Source organism: Parasteatoda tepidariorum, chromosome 2, assembly GCF_982258835.1.
Source record: "Parasteatoda tepidariorum strain Cologne lab strain chromosome 2, Ptep-v5.0, whole genome shotgun sequence".
NCBI lineage: Eukaryota > Metazoa > Arthropoda > Arachnida > Araneae > Theridiidae > Parasteatoda > Parasteatoda tepidariorum.
The window spans coordinates 131956298-131976927 of record NC_141756.1 but is presented as its reverse complement, the minus strand read 5'-3'; the positions used below and the strand labels follow the sequence as shown (position 1 = coordinate 131976927).

The following is a 20630-nucleotide window of genomic DNA, read 5'->3' as shown; positions in this document are numbered from 1 at the left end:
CAGGAACTATTAAGTACGTTTTTGTATCTGATGTCGTAACTTAAAATATCGTCTGCATTTAAATATCATCTGCATTTAAATATCATCTGCAACTTAAAAATATCGTCTGTCGTTGTTCAATCATTAAGATTGAGTTTTAGAAAGTGAATATCCGATCAAAAGTTATTCAGGCTGGTCCGTTTTTTGTTTTTCGCACTGTATTTTATTTCATGGGGGACATAAAAAAAAAGCATTTGTTACTAAAATCATAAATATTGGATGATAATTTCCCAGCATTTCTCAAATCACTGTCGAGAAAAGCTTCAGAGTTTGAAAAAAAAAATTCGTAAAAAGTGCTTTGGAATAAAATAAAAAAAACTATTTCATGTACACATGAAACTTCTTAATTTCTCCTCATACGTAACCAAGCCAATTTTTTATTCAAAATCGTTTTGAACATTGGTGAAAATGAAGTTCTCCAGTTAAGTCTTCTAAAAGTGGTGACTACTTTTTGAAATCACTGGCCATATTATAAGACGCACTCTAAGATTCTATGTAAAATTATAATTATCTGGTGCTTTATTGTTTTTACGTACCTTGTTTACATTCGGGAATCAATTGATTAACATTGTAATGGAAAAAAATGCACATAGGAAGAATAAAAACCCATTGCATGTATGTTTAAAAGATATTGCCTCGTGCAAATCATGCAATTATTAAAACACTACAGCGCTTGGTCGAATTAAATATACTAATATAATGGTTGATATAATAAATATTCTATATAATATATAGTCTAATTGATTTAATCGTCAAATTTACATTATAGTCTCATTTAACGCACGAACGTGTAAACAGTCGTATTGTAATTAAGATTTTACATAAGAATCTTGTAATTTGGCCTGTAGTCGCTATTTTAAGAAAGTCTCCAAAGAAAATGTAGTACCACTGATTGAAATATTGTATTTTACAGTTCCGTCAGACAGAAGAGGCTCTTGAAGAAATGGAGAAATGTATCGAACAAATAAGAAGAAAGTACAATCGGATTCTCTCCTCTCCCTTCCAAGACGAAGGTTCTTAATTAAACTATTTTTAGACTGTGTCATTTTAAATACTCTTTTCGGGAGATAATTAAATTGTTCGAATATCTATTGCGTTATCTTTTCCCCAGTCCCTGACACGAAATTATCAGACGTACTGTAAAATATTAAAAAACAAGTGACAGCTTTATTGTTTTTTCCCGACTGTTTACGCGCCTCCATCAATTGGTTAAATGAGACGGATGAATTAGACCAGGGGTTGTTTCCAACTTACATGAGGGCCACAATTAAAAACACAAATCAAATGGCGGGCCGTAACTTTATCAAAATTTAATCTTTTAGGTTTAAAGGAACATTAAATATTACTGTCAGATTTTTACCAAGTTCTACAAGTATTGAATTACAAATTAAAATAAGAAGTAGATTTTTGAAAATACTTAATTGTTACTAATATTTTTAAAAATATTAAATAAATAATAAAAATTCGGGCTACAATAACTTTAATGCGCGCCTATGTATTAAACAATTAATGTGCCACAGATATCTAATTGTTAAGATATAAAACTTTAAAAAGGTTGGTATTAAAACTTACATAGTGCCACACGAAATGTTTAATGAGAAAATTGAGGTTTGTCTGCTGACAATAGATATTTACATTTAAAATTTACAAATGTGTGTGTGAATATTTTCGTCCAAAATGAGTAGTTTCGAAAAGTTAAATCGGAGAATTTCTTTGAGAAAATTTCTGATACACACATGCTGAATTATATTCACAAAATGCAAAAAAAATGAAATAAAAAAGAGCAACATACACGATTATTTTTATACTTGAATAAGTATTTCCTTGGATGAAAAACCCGATAACTAAATTTTATTCCACCGTTGGTATGTTCACAGAAAGGAAGAAATTAGGAATACGAGAAAAGTATTTTAAAACCATATAGAATTTTTAGGAAAATTGTCCGCAAAACAATTACAACTAATATATTTCGCGGGCCACAAAAAGAGCAGTTGGAAACCCCTGAATTAGACGATATATATAGAATATGTATTAAATCACATTGTAATAATTCAGATCCAATTATTAGACGCACTGTAATAATTGTGCACGAACATACATATCATGGGTTCTTTATGTACTCCCCATGTGTATTTATTTTTTAACATTACAATGTTAACCCATTGATACAGGAGCGTAAACATTAGAGTAAAAACAATAAAGCTGTTATACTTTTACATAGAATCTTAGAGACATGGCCAGGGACTGTACTTAATAAAACACATTTCAAGAACTTTCAATATTTATTGTTTAATAACTTTAAAGAACATTCAAGAAATTTCAAGAACAAAGCGTTTTTGAATATCAACCAAACATCAATAATTTTATTTTGCTAAAAAAAAACATTTCTAAAATATTAGTGAATTAATAATTTTTTTTTTGTTGTTTCAATTAAGACGATTATCTTTTATACATTTTTTTTACTAAAATGTTATATTTTATTTTACAACTTTCTTAAAACTATTTTTGCTCAATTCTATATACATGATTTCCGTGAACGACCAAAAGAATGTTCAACAATCGCTTTGGTAATTATTCTCTATTTTATTATTCTTTATTCTGCTATTCTTTATTCCATTATTCTTTATTCTGCTATTGTTTATTATATTTTCCGTCAGGTTCTATAACCTAACTATTTTATTACGATTTTTTCCTTTTCACTTTCCCAATGAAGAGCCAGTTTTCTTAAGAGAGACTGGGTTCGATACTTGACATTTTTGATGTTGTTGAAATTTCCAAGTTTTGTTCTTTGTCTAAACCTATTAGATACCTGTTTTTTTTTTTGTTTTTTTTCTGCAAGAATTTTTTTTTTGGGGGGGGGGTGAAAACAGCAACATTTTGAGAAAAACTTTCTTTTCGTGAAATGAGTGATTCTAATACCATGAGACAAAAATGCTTTCAGTGAAACTTTGTATCATTTAAAATTCTAGGAAAAAAGTATATTTTCTTGGACTCTTTAAATAGCACATATTTCTGCGAATGCATAACAATGAGTAGTACTTAAAACACATGTTCTTTTCTAGCAAATTTCATGCTTATTTAGTTTTGGTGGAGGCAGCTAATGACCTTGGTCACCCAAATAGATATACCACATATTTTTCAGTCACAGAAGTGTTTCACTTGTAGACAAAGTATAACCTTTATTTGAAGATTTTCATAAGATTAAAGCAAAGAAAAAGTATTTAATAATTAGTGTGGAACAAAAAATAGTCACCCGTTGGGGGAAAAAAAGGCTCTTTGTTAATCGTTTTTTCTCAAAACTCCCCATTATCTGCAGTTTTGACCTACCAAACTTCGAAAAAAAAATTCGGAAGAAAGAAAAAATACTCGTCTTCCATAACGAGTATCCTAAAAATTTCAAAAAAATTGTGGAGATAATCCTATCGACCCCTATCAATCTATTGGGATTACAAAATCAAGATTATCTTAATTTGATCTTCCTTTACAGATGATCATCATGAACTTGATCAACTCATGACAAAAATGCGTGGTCTATCAGCGAAAGCGTGGAAACTTATTAGAGGTAAAGTTTTATTTAAATCTTTGACAACGTTCGCAGTTGAAAAAATAACTTTAATTGAAATTTTTGTTAAACCATTCTTATATGTTGGTCAAGGAACGTCTTTCCGCATGAAGGCTGTTTTTCGAACTTTAATAACTTCTGTGCAACAGTAGTGAATGTTGTCCAGTCTATTTTTAGCCCTCTCTATGCATTTTCAAAAAATGTCGCAAAACGTCAAATAGACACATTTTCCCTAAAAGCGTTTGTGTTCTAGTTTTTAAAATGAATTATTCATGCTCTATACAAAGTTTTAATTTCAAAAAATTAAATTCGAAACTCTGCATATTAGAGACACGAAAATATTTTTTAAATTTTAGTATAATTTATATAACTTATGATAAAATTAAAAAGAAAGGGAAATTTTCAACAAAAAAAAGGGGGTGTTTCAGATAAAAGCCAGTATCTTCTGTGGTAGTATGGATTAGAATCCCCTTGCCGTCAGTCTAACCGTGGGTCTTCCTCTCCATGTAATGCGGGTTAATTCCATCCCCCACGAAGGCCCCAATACTTGATCCAGGAGTTTCCTTGTCTTCTGAATTGAGTTCAAAATTACAAGACGAAGGAGTTAAACATTAGCAGGCTGTTCTTATGCATGAATATATTCAATAAAATTTTAAATTTGAAAAAAAAAACTTCAAATGTGGGAATATTTACTACACTTTATTTTATTTGCTGCGCGGTTTATTACTTTTGTGTTCTCGAGACCTGTTTATATGCGTACATTGCGAAAAAAAAAATACCACCCTAAGTAGCTTTTGCTCTAATGATCGTGCCTTGTGCCAAGATGGCTCAGGGATAGACGTTCGCTTTCCAATGAGGTGAACCGGGTTCGAATCCAGAGATGGCTGCTCGATTCGAATTCACATCCGGCTTGCACCAACCACAGTGCTAACGTGAAATATCCTCAGTGGTAGACGGATCATGGGCTAGAGTCTCCTTGTCGCCAGTCTCGCCATTGGAGGTTCTCGTGGTTTTCCTCTCCATGTAACGCAAATACGGGTTAGTTCCATCAAAAAGTCCTCCATGAAAGCAAATTTCTCCCGATCCAGGAGTTTCCTTGTCTTCTGGATTGGGTTCAAAATTACTAGGCTATAGAATTGAACATAAGTAGTCGTAAACCCAAATATTGGGTCGGCTGTTCAACGACGGTTATAAAATAAAATAAAAAAGCATTGCTTTATCGCGACTTAATTTGTATTTATTCAAAAAAAAAATTTCACATTGCTTAATTTTTTAATTTTAACTGTTCTCTAAATTATTTTTAAAAATTGTCTCACGGTTTTTGAATGTTTTTTGATGTTTTCAGCTGCAAAACAGAATCGTCCCAAAGAATTTGCTAAGAAATGCAGCATTCGAATGGAAAATGTACAGGTAAAGATGCAGTTTTATTCTTTGTGAATAAGGAAAACATTTTTGTTTTACTATGTCTATTGTTTAAAATGCAGTCGAACCTCTATTTAACGAACTTCCATTTTGCGTATTTTAGAGGAACATTTTGGAAATTACTTTTTGTAAAATAACTTCCAAATTCTTCATTTAACGAACTTTTCTCCTCTGAGATCCCTATTTTCCAAAATATTTCATTTTATGGGGTTTCCTTTCTTGTTCGCATTTCAAACGTAATTATGCAGACAAAATGAACGGATTTTATCCATTAAACTTAAGAAAACATGTTTGTTTAAAATTACTTTAATAGTAAATGCAATATGCGTAACACTGTCTCTTCTTGTTTTCCATGCAGATTTTTTTTATGATTTATAAAATAAATAATAGTTTACAAAATAAAAGTGTATCCATTGCTATTTTAATTACGTCTAGTGTTCCTGCTTTGTGTTGCTTAAGTATTTCAAAAGGTCATTTTCTACTTAACGAATTTTCCATATAACGAACTTATTATCGGACCTTTATTATACTTCGTTAAATAAAGGTCCGACTGTATATGGTTTGAACAGATTTTTCATTGCTTTTCTTTATGTAAGTTACCATGATTGCAGAAAAATTACGTTTTGAGGTCACCGCGCTCTGTTTCGTTTCATCACAGTTACAGCAATCATTTTAAACAGTATAATTTTCAACACATGCATAAATGTGATGTCCCCAAACTGTAACAAATCCTCATTTTCTTCCTCATCATCAAGAGTTTCTTCTCAAAAAATATTTATTTTTTTTAAAATCAAATGTCAGTAAAATGTCGTAACGATAGAATCCTCTAATTTCAAAGACGATCAGAACAAATATTGACCCATCCCATTGTATAATTAAATGTTTTTTAAATCGAAAGAACGTTTTTCATTCAAAAGTCGATTCTTTTACTCGTATTGTTATGGATTACATTTTTAAATTACATGATCCAATGCAAAATTTAAAATAATTTATGAGGAAAAAAATTTAATTATGAGAGCAATATTTCATTAAAATCAAAAAATATTTCAACCAAAGTTGTTTATTAAAAAAGGGGAAAAAATCTAAAAGATGATTAAAAAATGAATTAATGTGATTTTAAAAAATGCTATAAGAAGAAGGAAAAAAATGACCGAAAATGCAAATAATAATTATAATAAAAATTTTAAAAAAATATTCTCTTATCATCAGTTATGGGATACTTCCCATAACTGGATTGTTGATCCGGATTGGTTGTTAAAACGAGGCTTTGTTTACGTTAGCAACTGTTCTTTCCATTCTATTTCGAGTTTACTTACCCCGTCAATTCTCTCAGATGACACGACGATTTCAATTCTTTCACTGTTCACTCTATATTTCTTACTTAACACAAAGACGAAGCCATGTAGAACAAACTAATTATGCATCGAAGTTGCCACAAAGACATATCACGTGTTACAATAAAATACATAAACAAATAATAAATCTGAGAAGGAATTATATTTCAACAAATTAGAGCGTCGACTTTAATTAACTTCACGTTAATTAACATTCTAACTCACGTCAACTTTGACGCGCCATTTTTTGTATTGACGATCAGCTGGCGCTGACCTCATAGGTCACATGTGTGGGTATGATTGATCTTCTTCTTGTCGAATTGCAATTACCCAATTGATCATTTTTAATTTTGAACAGATTTTAAATTAGACCCAAAAATGCATAAACTTGGTTTCATTTCTTTGCAATCTGATAATTTATTTTCCTTTAACAGATCAGCTGTTTGAGTCAAAAATTCATGGATATTTTAGGAGAATATTCATTAGCTCAGACAACTTACAGAGAAAAGAGAAAAAAACTTTTGAAGAAACAATTAGAAATAAGTATGACATTATTTGTACTCTTTTTGGCTGACCTGACCATTACAGTACGCAAAAGATATCACCTTAAATAACTTTTATTCTAATGATCGGATTTTCAGAATGGTTTTTTAAATAGGCTAATTAAAATGCGATAACTATTAAATTACAGACACTATAACTTATTTTCTTTTTTTCAATCAAGAATTCGAAATAGAATTCAAGAATTCAAGAATTCGAAATATGAAAGAGTATCTGGAAAATATTTGAGCAGGAGAATTGTTTAGCCCCTTATTTCACTTTCGGTTGTATTACTTAAGGAATATTTCCCCAATAACGACCGAATGTTGTATTTTATCATTTAAACTTACATAATTTAAATGATGTGCACCATCGAATTTTAATTTATGCATATTCTTACATAAGAATATGGATCACTTTTTACATGGATTTATCTTTTAATAAAACAAATTTTGTGTGCAAAAAAATTTCCATTCCCTTTAAAATTTCCCGAGTTATGGCTAAATGGTCCGAAAGTAACTGAAACGTATTAAGGAGCTGCAATCCAGCTCAAATTCTATTTTCTGCTCAGTTATATTTCGCAGCTATGTTCCGTCCAAAAACACATGTTTTTACAAAGGAAGTTTAAGAGGAAATTAATACGTTTTCCATTAAACAGTGTTTTTTTTTCCTATTTAAATCCTCCAGATAGCAGAGTGCTAACAGCATTTTAAAGCATCAATTAAAAATCAAATAAATAAACATTTAATGTAATTTTTTTTCTCTCCTTGAAAACAGTATATATAACTTCATTTAGACATCTCTTCAAGATTATTGACATTTTTAAAAATATGCTTATCAGAAACAATATAAGGCCTTGCAAGAAAAATTTGAAGAAGTAACGAGTCGTAAAAAGTAACGAGTCGGCATTTTTTTTGAGCCAACTCATATATTCCTTCTCATCAAGCAAAACTTCAGGCTGGCTCGTTTCAGTCATTTTATTTTACTTTATTTTATCATGACTATCAATGTTCATAATATTATAACTTTGAACAATATAAAACACAGGAACAAACTACTTTCGTAGAGGAACTGATGAAACTAATTCATGTTTGCGTTATATGGAGAGAAATACAGTGAAAACCACCAATGGTTATCCCGACAGCTAGCAGATTCTATCCGTCTATTACTGAAAAAACTTTACGTCAGCCCTGTGGTCAGTGCGAGGTCAGCCATCTTCAAATTTAGGTCACAGCACCCTTAGCCATTTTTTTTTTTTTGATTACCACCTAGACTAAAAAATATTTTTCTTCCATTCCCGTGAACAGCTGGTGAAAACGTTGATGATGAGCAATTAGAAACTATGTTAGATGAAAATCGGGCAGTATTTACTCAAGATGTGAGTATATGTGACAATTCTATCAATCTTGGGACCGTTCACACTGTATGTGATCAGCGCATCGTTCTAGAGACAGAATTCGATTGGTGAGCTTTTCCTGGGGGATTCACCAATCAGATTCTTCCTCGGAACAGCGTGAATGGCATGCAGTGAGAATGGTTCTTAAATGGCTATTTTACTGCGGTGTATATTATGTTTAACAGGTATTAATTGTATAGAAGATAAAAACGTTATTCGATGATTGGTGGTTGTTGTTGTAGTAGTTTATTTGCGTCGCACTAGAGCTGCACAATGGGCTATTGGCGACGGTCTGGGAAACATCCCTGAGGATGATCCGAAGACATGCCATCACAATTTTGATCTTCTGCAGAGGGGATGGCACCCCGTGTCGGTAGCCCGACGATCTGCACGCGAAGTCGAGCACTTTACGGTAGAACAATTTAACGAGGACCCATGCCGCACACCCTCGCTCCCTACGCAGACTGATCCAAGTGGTCACCCACCCGCACACTGACCGCAGCCAGTGATGCTTGACTTCGGTGATCTGCTGGGAACCGTGTCTTAATGATCAGTCCACTGCGGGACGATTATTGGTGGCATTCTGCTAATCCAACAGAAATTGAATCAAGATTTTAAAAAAGAAAGGATTTTCGCCAGTGCGGTTATTTTTCGACGCATGGTTTAAAAAATTGGAAAAGTGGGGGAAAAAGAATAATAGAAAATCCGATGAAGAATCTGATACTTGAATATTAGAAGGGCATAATTTAAATTGATTTGTACATAATTCAGGCCTATCAGTTGAGTATCAGTTATGTAAACCTGATACTTTTGGTATTAAATATTTATCTTTATGGAAGTAAAAATTATATTCTTTAGCATGATTTTCAGTAGAGTTAAATTTAATTCAAAATAAATTTTTTTAAAAGAAATATGATATAATGTCATTATTTCCGTAACAGAATCGTGGCGACATTGTCGCAAAACGATGTCGAGTTCATGAAAAAAGAATTTCCTTTCGGAAGTAAAAAATTTTGGTTTTCTTTTCTGCAGAAATTTTTGAAAGATTTTATCTCTTCTTCCAAACTATATTCGAAAGATGCATTTCTTGTGCATCTGAGTGGGGGGGGGGGAGTAGGAATTGACATTTTATATTGCTTGTTCCAAATTATTTTAAATTCATGTCAATTTCATATGCTCTAATAACTAATGTCGAAAATTACATTTCTTGATAGACATTTAGCGACACATTATAAAATCTAAAATTTTATATCAGTTTTAACTATTTAATCAGTTTATTTTTAAAAAGAGTGATATTTCAGTACATAATAGAGATGGAGCGCACGAGAGAAGATCTGGTAGAGGTGAAGGAGAGATACACAGAAATAGTGAAGATTGAGACCAGTCTCAGAGAGCTGGACGACATGCTGCTTAGTCTATCCATCTTAGTCAACAACCAAGTGAGCTACAACATTTCATTTCTAGAGTTTTTAGTTGCTCTTCCGTTGCATTCGCTAACTTCGTTCTGTTTTTTTTTTCCTGCTCAATACCTTTCTCGAAGAGAGAAGGCCTCAGCACGGGTTATCATAAGCAAGAAATTCGATCATTTAGTTCTTTTTTATAACCATCGTTGAGCAGCCGATCCAATTTATGACTACTAATGTTCAACTCCGTAGCCTTGTCATTTTGAACCCGATCCAGCAGACAAGGGGGATCAAGTATTGGGTGAAATTTTGGATGAAGCTGACCCGCATTTGCGTTACATGGAGAGGAAGAGCATTGGAAGGCTCTCGATCATTTATTAGTCCAAACGCAATGGCACCTTTCGTATTAACCACCACTGCGCAGCTTAGTTGACTATTAACTGGATCCGTGCTGCCGTCACCACTAAATCAGTACGATTCCTCGCGACCTTTCTATCCTAACGACCGACTGTTATTTTCACTGTTCATTCCAATATGGCGATGGCTCGCCTTCCATTGAGGTGAACCGATTCTTAGCGATTCGGCTTGTACAGTGAAATATCCTCAGATTGATTATGGGTTCCGCTAACCATGGGAGTGATTTCCGTGCAAAGCAAAGTTCAATCAAAAAAGTCCTCCACGAAGGCAGACCAATACTCGAGTCTTCTGGATTGGGTTCAAAATTACAAGACTACGGAATTAAACATTAGTAGTCGTAAACCCGAAAAATCGGGTTTCCCGTTCAACAACGGTTATAAAATAAAATAAAATGAAGTATCCAGGTTCAACTTTTTTCGGGTTCTCTTCTGTTTTTTTAATAGTCAAAAGGAACAAATTGAAACTTATTTCAGTTGCCATCGTGAATGACCGAAATCAAGAGAATGTCACGCTTTGGTGAATATCCGAAATATTTGTTACATCCGATTAATTTATTCGTTGATAATATCTGCTGATTAGGAGAAAGGTTAAATACATACTTGACCTTAGAAAAACATTAATGAAGGGAAAAACATCAGTCATAAAGAGCATCCCCTGAGCTCTCATTTTAAGATAATGAAGATGCTCATGTAAGGTACGTTTTACACTGTACCGGTATTGTTTCCAGATACGTACTTAATAAAATACAGAGGAATATGTTATTGTCTGCAATTTTGTCGAAAATCGCTCTTAATAATCTTGTTAATACCCTATCCCAAACTTTCACGAGCGCTGATATTATAAGTATATACTGGCGGTATATCATCATACAAGGTGTCCCCAAAACAAACGATTTTTTGGGGCATTTTAGAATGTACTATAACTTAAAAATATGCTATACAAAAAAGAAACACTTCTAAAAAAAGCTTAAATAACTGGAATCAAACCATCCGATTTTATAGCATTGACATTTTAATGCTAATCAGGGTTTTATTAATTAGCCAAATTAAACTGAAAGTAACTAAAGATATAGTTTGATTTAAGTAAAATATTCTTTGGTCACATGTTTTTATCATTCCACACAAGCTTTCAAATTACCACCAGGAACCCTACCATGAGCTCCATGGAATGAAATTCCATCTGGGAATGACGTCACGTTCCAACGGGAATTATTTTTCCCCACCACGAACACCTTGGAAAGAGTTTCTTGGCTGGAATTGGAATCGGTTTCATTCCAACCAGTCTCCGGCACCTGGAATCGTCGTTCCAAGGAGGGAATCATGAATTTTTAAGGACTAAATACGACATTTCGTCGATGAATGTCTTAATTTTTTTTTATTTCATAAGAGAAGATAACAAAATTTCTAAAAGATAAACGTGCCCGAGCCATTTTCAAGACGATAATTAAAAGAGAAATGTTTTGTTTCATTAGTATGTGTGAACGAAAAGATACTTTCAGAGTTAACTAAGAAATTACGGCAAACTAAAAATAATTATGCTCTCATTATATAATAGTTGTTACTATTTCTATGTTATTATTACGGGATGTATTACTTGGCCAATACCTTTTTCTGAAGTTCCAATCATTTCTTTTTTTAATTTTCTTTCGATGAACTTTTAATTCAACAATATTTAACTTCCTTTCGAACGATAGTTCTTTATACTATACACATGGCAGCACATTTAAAAGAATTTTTTACAGGCATGATGTATTATAAAGTAAACAATTTATTTATAATAAGAAATACAAAAAAGAATAAAAACGTTTCAAAAAATATTTATGAAATTTGTATTTATTTCTTCTCTTACTCATTTTAAAAATTTTTATTCTCATTCTTCCATTAAAATAAAGCTGCGGAAGTAGTTCCCTGAACTATAATTTTTAAGTATTTCATACGTAAAATGATTTTGCAAATCACGAAAAAAATTTTACGCAGATCTAGAAATTAATTTCTTGTGAACATATTTATTTAACTATCAGTAAAAACAGTCACTTTTATAATGTAACAAATAAACCAAAGCAATAAGCAAAGTAGTAACTTTTTAGTCATTCATATTGTTACAATTTTAATTGAAAACTAATGAACTTTTCTGAAATTAAATTATTTTCAAAGTGATCAAGGTAAGCGTTAATTGTTTTGTCTGATAAAATTTGAATTCTTTCTGGAAATTAGTTTAGATTTAAAAACTAGTATAATTAGTAATCTATCTACTTGCAGTTCTCAGACACGAAATTTTGAATCTTAATTCATTAAAATATGATCATTATTTTAAGAGTTGTACTTTTTAAAAAATATTTAAAATAAATAATGAAACGTATTAAGGGATATATCAGAAATATTTATTATGAAAAAAGGATTTTATTTTATGAATTATACATGATAAATATGATAGTTTTTAATTAATAAAACTATATGTATAATAAATTGAAGAATATTTCAAAGTGTTCGCAGTTCATGTTCTTTTAGTCTAATAATGAAAACAAATAACATTATAAAAATAATACAAAAAGTAGTCAAAAATATTATCTAAATAGCAGAAGCTCGTTTCGTTTTACTCATGCTAATGCTGCCAAACTCAAAAAGAAAATCTAAAGTAAATTGTGTGATTGGTTAAATTCTAGCCACGCCCTGAGAGCGAGTTATCGTGGAATGTCTGATTCCAAGGGAGTGTTCATGGTACGATATTGAGCATTCATGGAACCAAACTTTCCCAGTTTCACTTTCCAGCCGGGAATCTTCATTCCATTCCCGGTAGTTCATGGTAGGGCCCCAGGAATCGAATCATTCACAGAGCCACACTTAACCACAGCAGATGCTTTAAAGTGAGAGAAAAAAATTGTCTAATTCAAATTTTAGAATTGCCTTCGATCCCAATTTTGCAGTTTTTGAATAAAATTTCGAAGGAATTGAGCAAGATTGCTTTTTTTTCCAGGGAGAAATCATCGATTCTGTTGAACAACATATCGTGGAAGCCTCTGAAGATGTTCAAAATGGAAATAAAGAAATAGCCAAATCAGCCAAGAAGAACCGAGTCCTCTGCAAGGTTATAACATTCTACTTAAGACTGTTCTTATTGCAAGCATCATTTTTTTTAATTTAAAATTATAATTTTGTAGGCAAAATATTATAACTTTATGAGATTAAGATGTTAATCGTAATGAAATGAACGATTCATTAGACTTACGATAAATTAGATTGATTAACTAGACAACTGCACTTTATATAAATTATAATTTTCATTAGATACGTCACATAACTAATTAGAATGGCATTCAAATAATCTTAGTAACAAGAGAGATTATGCAAGTATCGGTTAGATACAAATTAGCAAGTTCGTTGCCGAATCACGTGATACCAGATGACGTAACTTTTTCCTACAGTCAATAAAGCTTATTAAGAGGTTGCTAGATGCATATTATCAATCAACTATTTTTGCAGAAAATATGTTTTCTCGTGACAATTGTTCATTAAAGCAAACTTAATTGTAAAATTTAAAAACTGAAGTAGTTGTTAAAACAAAAGTAGAAGCAAAAAAACTTTGATCTTATGTTTACATATTACCATTTTTCAATGATAAGTTTAACCACCTACACTCAGCTGGAAGTGAATGTGTTAAGCCCAAATTTCGAGACAAAAAAATATTTTCAATAAATCTTTTACAGCGATTCTTTTTTTTTTTTAATCTTTTTTTCCAGAACATAGCGACAGTAAAAAATAAGCGAGTTATTTATAAAATAAGACTTTAATGAAATGTTTCACTTAAAATGAATTATATTTAAAAGGTAGTTTAAAAAAAGAATATGAAATGCTGCTTTATCCTTATATAACTGCTCTAGTGTAAGAAGTTATTAAAAATTAACCCCAACCTACACTCAATTCTTTTCCTTCAAGACGATCATTCGATTTCTCACTCATAGCCTCCCCAATTGTAAAATTAGCTCTTAATTTGAATTTGCATTTTATAAAATAATTCAATTTATAAAAAAAAAAAACGTTTTTTTGATTTAAAGTTCTCAGTTAGAAAAATTAATTATACAAAATTGTTATGATTTGCCTTTGGCTTGAACTTTTAGAATTTAGGTAATACTTTTGATATTTGTCTAATTTACTGGCTCATAATTGAATGCGAGGGACATTGCAACTTTGAATCTTCTAAGCAATTCCGAAGACAAATTATTCTTAATTTTTCAGAAGAAAATCATGGCCATCATACTTGTCCTGGTATTGATAACTGTAATAACCATAATAGCAGTAGTCTTCACCAGCATGTAAAGTGACGCTCATTTGATACTTAAGAACTAATCAGCTAAAAGTAGTTGGACTGATGCATAAACAAGAGTTGTCCTCCGGAAGACGCTGGAAAAAATTGGATGAAACTGAAGGGAATAAATACAATTGTTAAACAATCAGTATTATAAGCACCAGAGAGTTTTTTTTTATCTTTGTTTGAATTTTAGCTATTGTTTTTATTTTGGTTTGTACATAAGTTTATATATCATATTTTTTGCCTGTAATATTTAACAGCATTTGATAATAGAAAGTGCTAATCGTGAATTCACAGTGTGATTTGATTTGTAGTATGTGTTACTAAAATTTGATTTTAACAGTAACTACAATAATAAAAGTAAACAAAATTCCTACTTTAGGGTCAACAAAGAAAATTTTTTAGTTTAGTTACTTTTTATAATTAATGCACTATTTTAAATATACATAGTGTAACCCCTATAATTATTTCTTGTGGTAATATAATACGTGGTCCAATTAAAATATCGGGCTTGACGATAACATTGAAAAATGATTTCCTAATTTTAATGGATATTAATAGGTCCTCATTTTAAGCTTTTCAGAGCACTTATCTTAGATATACATACATAGTAAAGTACACATTGTGTACCCCCTAGTGGGTCTATAATTATTTCCTTTGGTAGGGTACACTATTCCTAGGTAATATAATACGTGGCCCTATTTTTAAAGATCTACACAAATTCTTGCTTATGCAGATGATCTTGATATTATAGGAAGATCTAGACCAGAGTTTCTTAACCTGTGGTTTATGCAGTGCCGTAACTTCACCCCTCGGGGCCCTGGGGCAAACATTTTTGGCGGGGGCCCTTTTAAAAACTTTCAGTACTCCATCTCTAACCGTCATTTTAGATATTTATGTCTTATATTAGCGAATATATTTATGAAAAAAAGTTATTTGTACGCATATAAATTGGATTACAAAACATTGTAAGTTTTAAACATGACAAAATGCAAAATTTCAGTGAAATCGATTAATCCTGAGAAATTAAATTTTAAAAAAGTCGTACTTATAAGACTCGATTTCTCAGGAACTATTCAACCAATTTCGCTCAAATTTGTATTTTCCATGTGGAATTAAATACTTTAAAATGACAAAAAAAAAAAGCTATATGAGCAATTCTACAAATAAACGCCAGTTAGGCGGCCAAAAAAAAATAAAAAATTTTTTGGGAGGCACACTATTTCTACATGAATTTTCTTCTTCTTTACACCCTAAAAAGGCGAGAAAAAATCATGAACATGAAATTTTTTCTTTGTGACATACTTTAAATGTGACATACTCTTTCTGACATACTCAGATAAATCTGAGCCGTTTATTCAGATAAAACGATTTTTACATAAATATAATATTATTATAATGTCTCTCTAATATGTATTTATAGAGATTTCATACTATAAGATTATATTTTAGTATAAAAAACAAAAATGAAAAAATTTAATCAAAGTTCGTAAATTGAAAAAATCGAGAAAAATTCAAAATTGGTATTTTGTCATTTAAAGTATGTCACAAAGAAAAAATTTCATGTTTAATATTTTTTCTTGCTTTTTTAGGGTATAAAAAGGAAGAAAATTCATGTAGAAATAGCGTGCCCCCCCCCCCCCCAAAAAAAAAATTATTTTTGTTTGGCCGCCCAATTCACGTTGATTTGTAGAATTGCTCATATCGTCGCTTTGAAACAAAACCGTAAAACTGAAAAAAATCGAAAAATGAGATATTTGGGTCACTTTGTGTAAAAAAAATCACCCTTTTAGAGAAACAAAGTATTATCTTCATAGTTCAATAAAATTAATTTAGAGAGCAGATAAATCGTTATAGCATTGGCGCGATCAGCATTAACGCAGAAAGTTAGAAATTGTTCTCCTGAAAAATTTGCTTTTTTGAGTTACCACGGTTTAGTTTCAAGGCGACGATATGAGCAATTCTACAAATAAACGCCAATTTTTATACTAAAATATAATCTTATACTATGAAATCTCTATAAATACATTTTAGAAAAACATTATAATAATATTATATTTATGTAAAAATCGTTTTATCTGAATAAATGGCTCAGATTTATCTGAGTATGTCAGAAAGAGTATGTCGCATTTAAAGTATGTCACAAAGAAAAAATTTCATGTTCACGATTTTTTCTTGCCTTTCTAGGGTGTAAAGAAGAAGAAAATTCATGTAGAAATAGTGTGCCCCCCAAAATTTTTTTTATTTTTTTTTGGCCGCCTAACTGGCGTTTATTTGTAGAATTGCTCATATGCCTTACGATTTAAAAGTTTTCAGACTGTTACTGTCCCAAAGGGGACTGATCATTAAGACACGGTTCCTAGCAGATCGCCGAATTCAAGCATCACTGGCTGCGGTCAGTGTGCGGGTGGGTGACCACTTGAGTCAGTCTGCGTAGGGACCGAGGGTGTGCTGTATTGGTCCTCGTTAAACTGCTCTAAGATAAAGTGCTAGACTTCGGGTGCAGGTCACCGGGCTACCGAAGCGGGGGTGCCAGCCCCTCTACAAAGGATCAAACCTCAAGGGATGTTTCCCAGACCGTCGCCAATAGCTTTTTGTGCAGCACTAGTGTGACGTAAATGATCAACATACCCTCCAACTTATGAGGATGTTGAAAATAATTCTTTCTAGTGGTAGCGAACCAAAGTAGAAATTTTTAAAGCAAATGGATTTCTCATAAAACTTTTATCAGAACTTAAGAATCTAGCCATATGGCCTGCACTTTTATAAGTAATAGTGGACAAGTTACGCTAAGATAAATTTTTTTTAAATATTAAGACATTAATTTTGCTACCGTCTGAAAAGAAGATTTCTGAAACTACGGAAATTCCGTAGCAGTTGGATGGTATGGATCAACATCAGACTATTATCAATTAAAAATTAGTAAATATTTACTAAAAGTTATTTTTTGAATGGAATTATCCTTAGATAACAGAATTTTATAATCGTGTGCAAAATTTTTTCAATTCCCTTAAAAAGCTCTCGATCTGTAATGAAATACAAAAAAATAAAATTAACATTTGGGGATCCAAACTTTGGATAGCTCACCCGACCCAACTATTGGGACCATATTCCCCAGACTACAGCTACCTCCTATATTACGGGAGTTAGAAAATCGAATCTGTTGAACAAAAGTTATGTTGATTCAGAGAAAGTATGTTTTTATGTCTGATTGCGTAACATAAAATAAAATATCGTGCACTAATTAATTTGCATATTTGATGTCACACCCTCGAATTATTAAGATGGAGTCCTAGAACGTGAAGATCCGATCATTAAATCAAAAGTTATTCAGGGTGGTACTTTTTTGGTTCACTGTACGTAAATGTTACCAATTTCCGACATCTCACCGAGTAAATATGACTAGGGGAAAAATAGCTATTCATGTTGTCTACTTCTGTCCCCCATATGTCCACAATAACCTCATTTTCCTCTAAATATAATGCTAATCATAAAATACCAATTTTATAAACCTGTTGAATCCGGTTACTATATCGTTAGGAAGGTCTTTTCAAGACAAAACCATTATAAAAATGAAAATTATTTTTTAGTTTCAAATCTAAAAGTTTTTGATCGCGTTATGGAAGCAGAAGGAAATTATACACTTTTTTTTTCTATCGGCACATGTACCCACATTTTAAAAAGTCCTAATTGAAAAAATATTCAGAAATTTTTTTCTCTATATACATCGATTAACAAAACAAAGTTGCCTTTCTCCAATATCGACAGGTCCCTAGAAAATCGTTCTTGAATATTTGGCCTATGTATTCATGACGCCATGAAATCATATGTGACAAAATTATGACGAAGAGAAATAGTTTTTTTTTATGAAAGAAAAATGAGAAAAACTTAAAGCATATTTGCCAATTAAAAAAAATTCTTTTTAATGGTTTGTCAGGGAAATGAATTTTAATTGCTACGGATTTCTAAGCTGATGTTCATAGCTTTTTTATTAAATTAAATGCGTTTCTTTATTAAATTAAATATGATTTTTTTTAATATAAAATAAAGATTGCATTTCACTTTTTAATGAAAACAAAGTTGTTAAAAACCCTAAAAATTCGAAGTTCCAATTTAAAAAATTTAAAGGTGTTAATAATTTGAAAAATATAAAATAAGAACAAAATCCATGCACCCAATAAACAGTAAAATTATCAATTAAAGTATTTACTATACAAATTAAATTTTATATACGAACATAAAAAAAGCAATTTTTATGTTACCATTCTTATAAAAGAATTCGAACAGTATATAAATATAAAAGTATTTAATGAGTTAATGCAAACATTTACTTACCTCCTTATAAATAAATTTACATTTGGTTTTCTTGTTTTCCAAAGAAAATTTTTATTAAGAATGGGAATTATTGATATCACGATTTATGTTTGAAAAAAAGGGAGTTGCAAGTAATTTCAATAACTCTTAATTAAAGTTAAATTTTAATTTCAGAAATTGAATAAAATAAAAGCTAACAGAAAGTTTATATCTGAATTAAAAATGGTTAATTTAAATGACGCAATTAAATGAGCTAAAAACTGAAATTTAACTGGAACGTTTTACGTTTGTCTCAGAAAAAATCTCTTGACAAAATGACCTAAGTAAATGTCAACAAGAGTCATCCCCTTGGATCCCTTAAAAGCTTACATCTATTTTCCTAGAACATCTAGATAATTGCTAGTTTAAGACAACTTAAGGGACATATAGATGGTACTGTAAATATATGACATTTTATAAAAGCACAAAAGAGCCCAGGGTCATAAAAATGAATAAGGCAATTTAAAGAAGCAAAAGGTCATTTTCCCATGGTGTAAAAGAAGATGGCTATTTTTTGAGGAGTCAGATAACTGTGGGTCAACTCTGTGGGTGGTATGAAGGTTTTAACACCTTCATACCACTAACAGTCAAAAGATTCTTTAAAATATATCTATTAGTCTCAGTGTAGGATGCATTTTTCAGGATGCAAAACAGTGGTACTTATTTTAGTTTTCTAAACACTTCTTATGTTTTTTATGATGTGCTTCTCTTCTCTTTTCGTGTTTTAGTTTTAAATTTTTTTAATAAATTAAAATTCGTAATATATAGAAAAGAATTGAAGCAAAACAGAAGTATTTTTCTTGTGGGGGGGATTTCTACTTCAATTTGGAAAATAACTAGTAAATTGGAAAAAAAGTAGTTTCTTTTTCTACAATTCTCAATTCTATTTTAGTTTATTGTAGCGAATGTCAAATTTTCAGAAGGGGTGGCGCACATTATCTTCCATCTCAATTAAATTTCAGAGGAAAATAAAGTTTTCGATTTGGAAAATAGCTTTTAAAGTCGAAAATAAGAGTTACATATAAATTTTACTTGACTTTATTTCTGCGAATGTCTGAATTTCAGAAGGGTTGAAGTATATTCTTCGCCCCCTCACTTTAATTTGAGAGGGGAAAAAAAAAATTTTTTTAGAAGATAAATTCAAAGCTTTTTTTTTAAAAAAGAAAAAAAAAAAAAAAAAAAAAAAAACAATTTTACTAGACTTTATTATTTCAAATGTCTAAATTTCAGAAGATACAAAGTACATTTTATCCCCCCTTACTTTATATCAGAAGAAAATAAAGTTTCCTACCCCCTTACTATAATTTAAGAGGTTGGAAAATATCGTCGAAGTTATGAAACAAAACAATTTTTTTCTTCTGAAATTTCCTACTTTACTTGATTTTATTCTATTAATGTCTAAATTTCAGAAGATGAGAAGCAATCTCCCCCCCCCCCACACACACACACTTTTATTTCAGAAGAAAATAAAGTTTTCTATTTAGAAAATAGATTCAAAGATGAAATTTTTTTTAGTTACCAATTTCTATTATTTTTTAGCACTTCGAAATTTCAAAAGGGGCGAAATACTATGTTTGCCCCCTCATTACTATTTCTGAAAAAAATAGAGCGAAAATTGGAAATAAAATATTTTTTCCACTTTCATTTTACTTTTCCAAAAGTCAAAAAATACATTAATCGCCCATAACAAAATAAAGTTTCCTACTTGATGTATAACTTCAAAGCTGAGAAAGAATAGCTTTTTTTTCCCTCTAAAATTACCTATTTTAATGGACTTCGTCTTGGCGAATAACTAAATATCAGAAGAGGCAAAGCACATAAATGTTAGTGGAATATTAAGGTTTTCTTATTTCAAAAAT

At 31.0% G+C, this 20630-nt stretch overlaps 1 protein-coding gene across 5 annotated transcripts in view; it reads left to right on the top strand.

The window, feature by feature from the left end:
- Positions 1-20630, top strand: part of LOC107443913 (syntaxin-1A) — a 38448-nt gene that overhangs the window by 5433 nt on the left and 12385 nt on the right. For 2 of the 5 annotated variants that reach the window (XM_071182954.2, XM_016057939.4), the window contains exons 2-9: positions 953-1052; positions 3527-3601; positions 4947-5011; positions 6792-6900; positions 8205-8275; positions 9595-9732; positions 13087-13197; positions 14346-14566. In XM_071182954.2, the coding sequence (XP_071039055.2) occupies positions 953-1052; positions 3527-3601; positions 4947-5011; positions 6792-6900; positions 8205-8275; positions 9595-9732; positions 13087-13197; positions 14346-14426 (750 nt within the window). In that variant the 3' untranslated portion in view covers positions 14427-14566. Of the gene's footprint in view, positions 1-952; positions 1053-3526; positions 3602-4946; positions 5012-6791; positions 6901-8204; positions 8276-9594; positions 9733-13086; positions 13198-14345; positions 14567-20630 lie in introns of those variants that run through there. The other 3 variants (XM_087158420.1, XM_087158421.1, XM_087158422.1) reach the window with 2 other exon arrangements.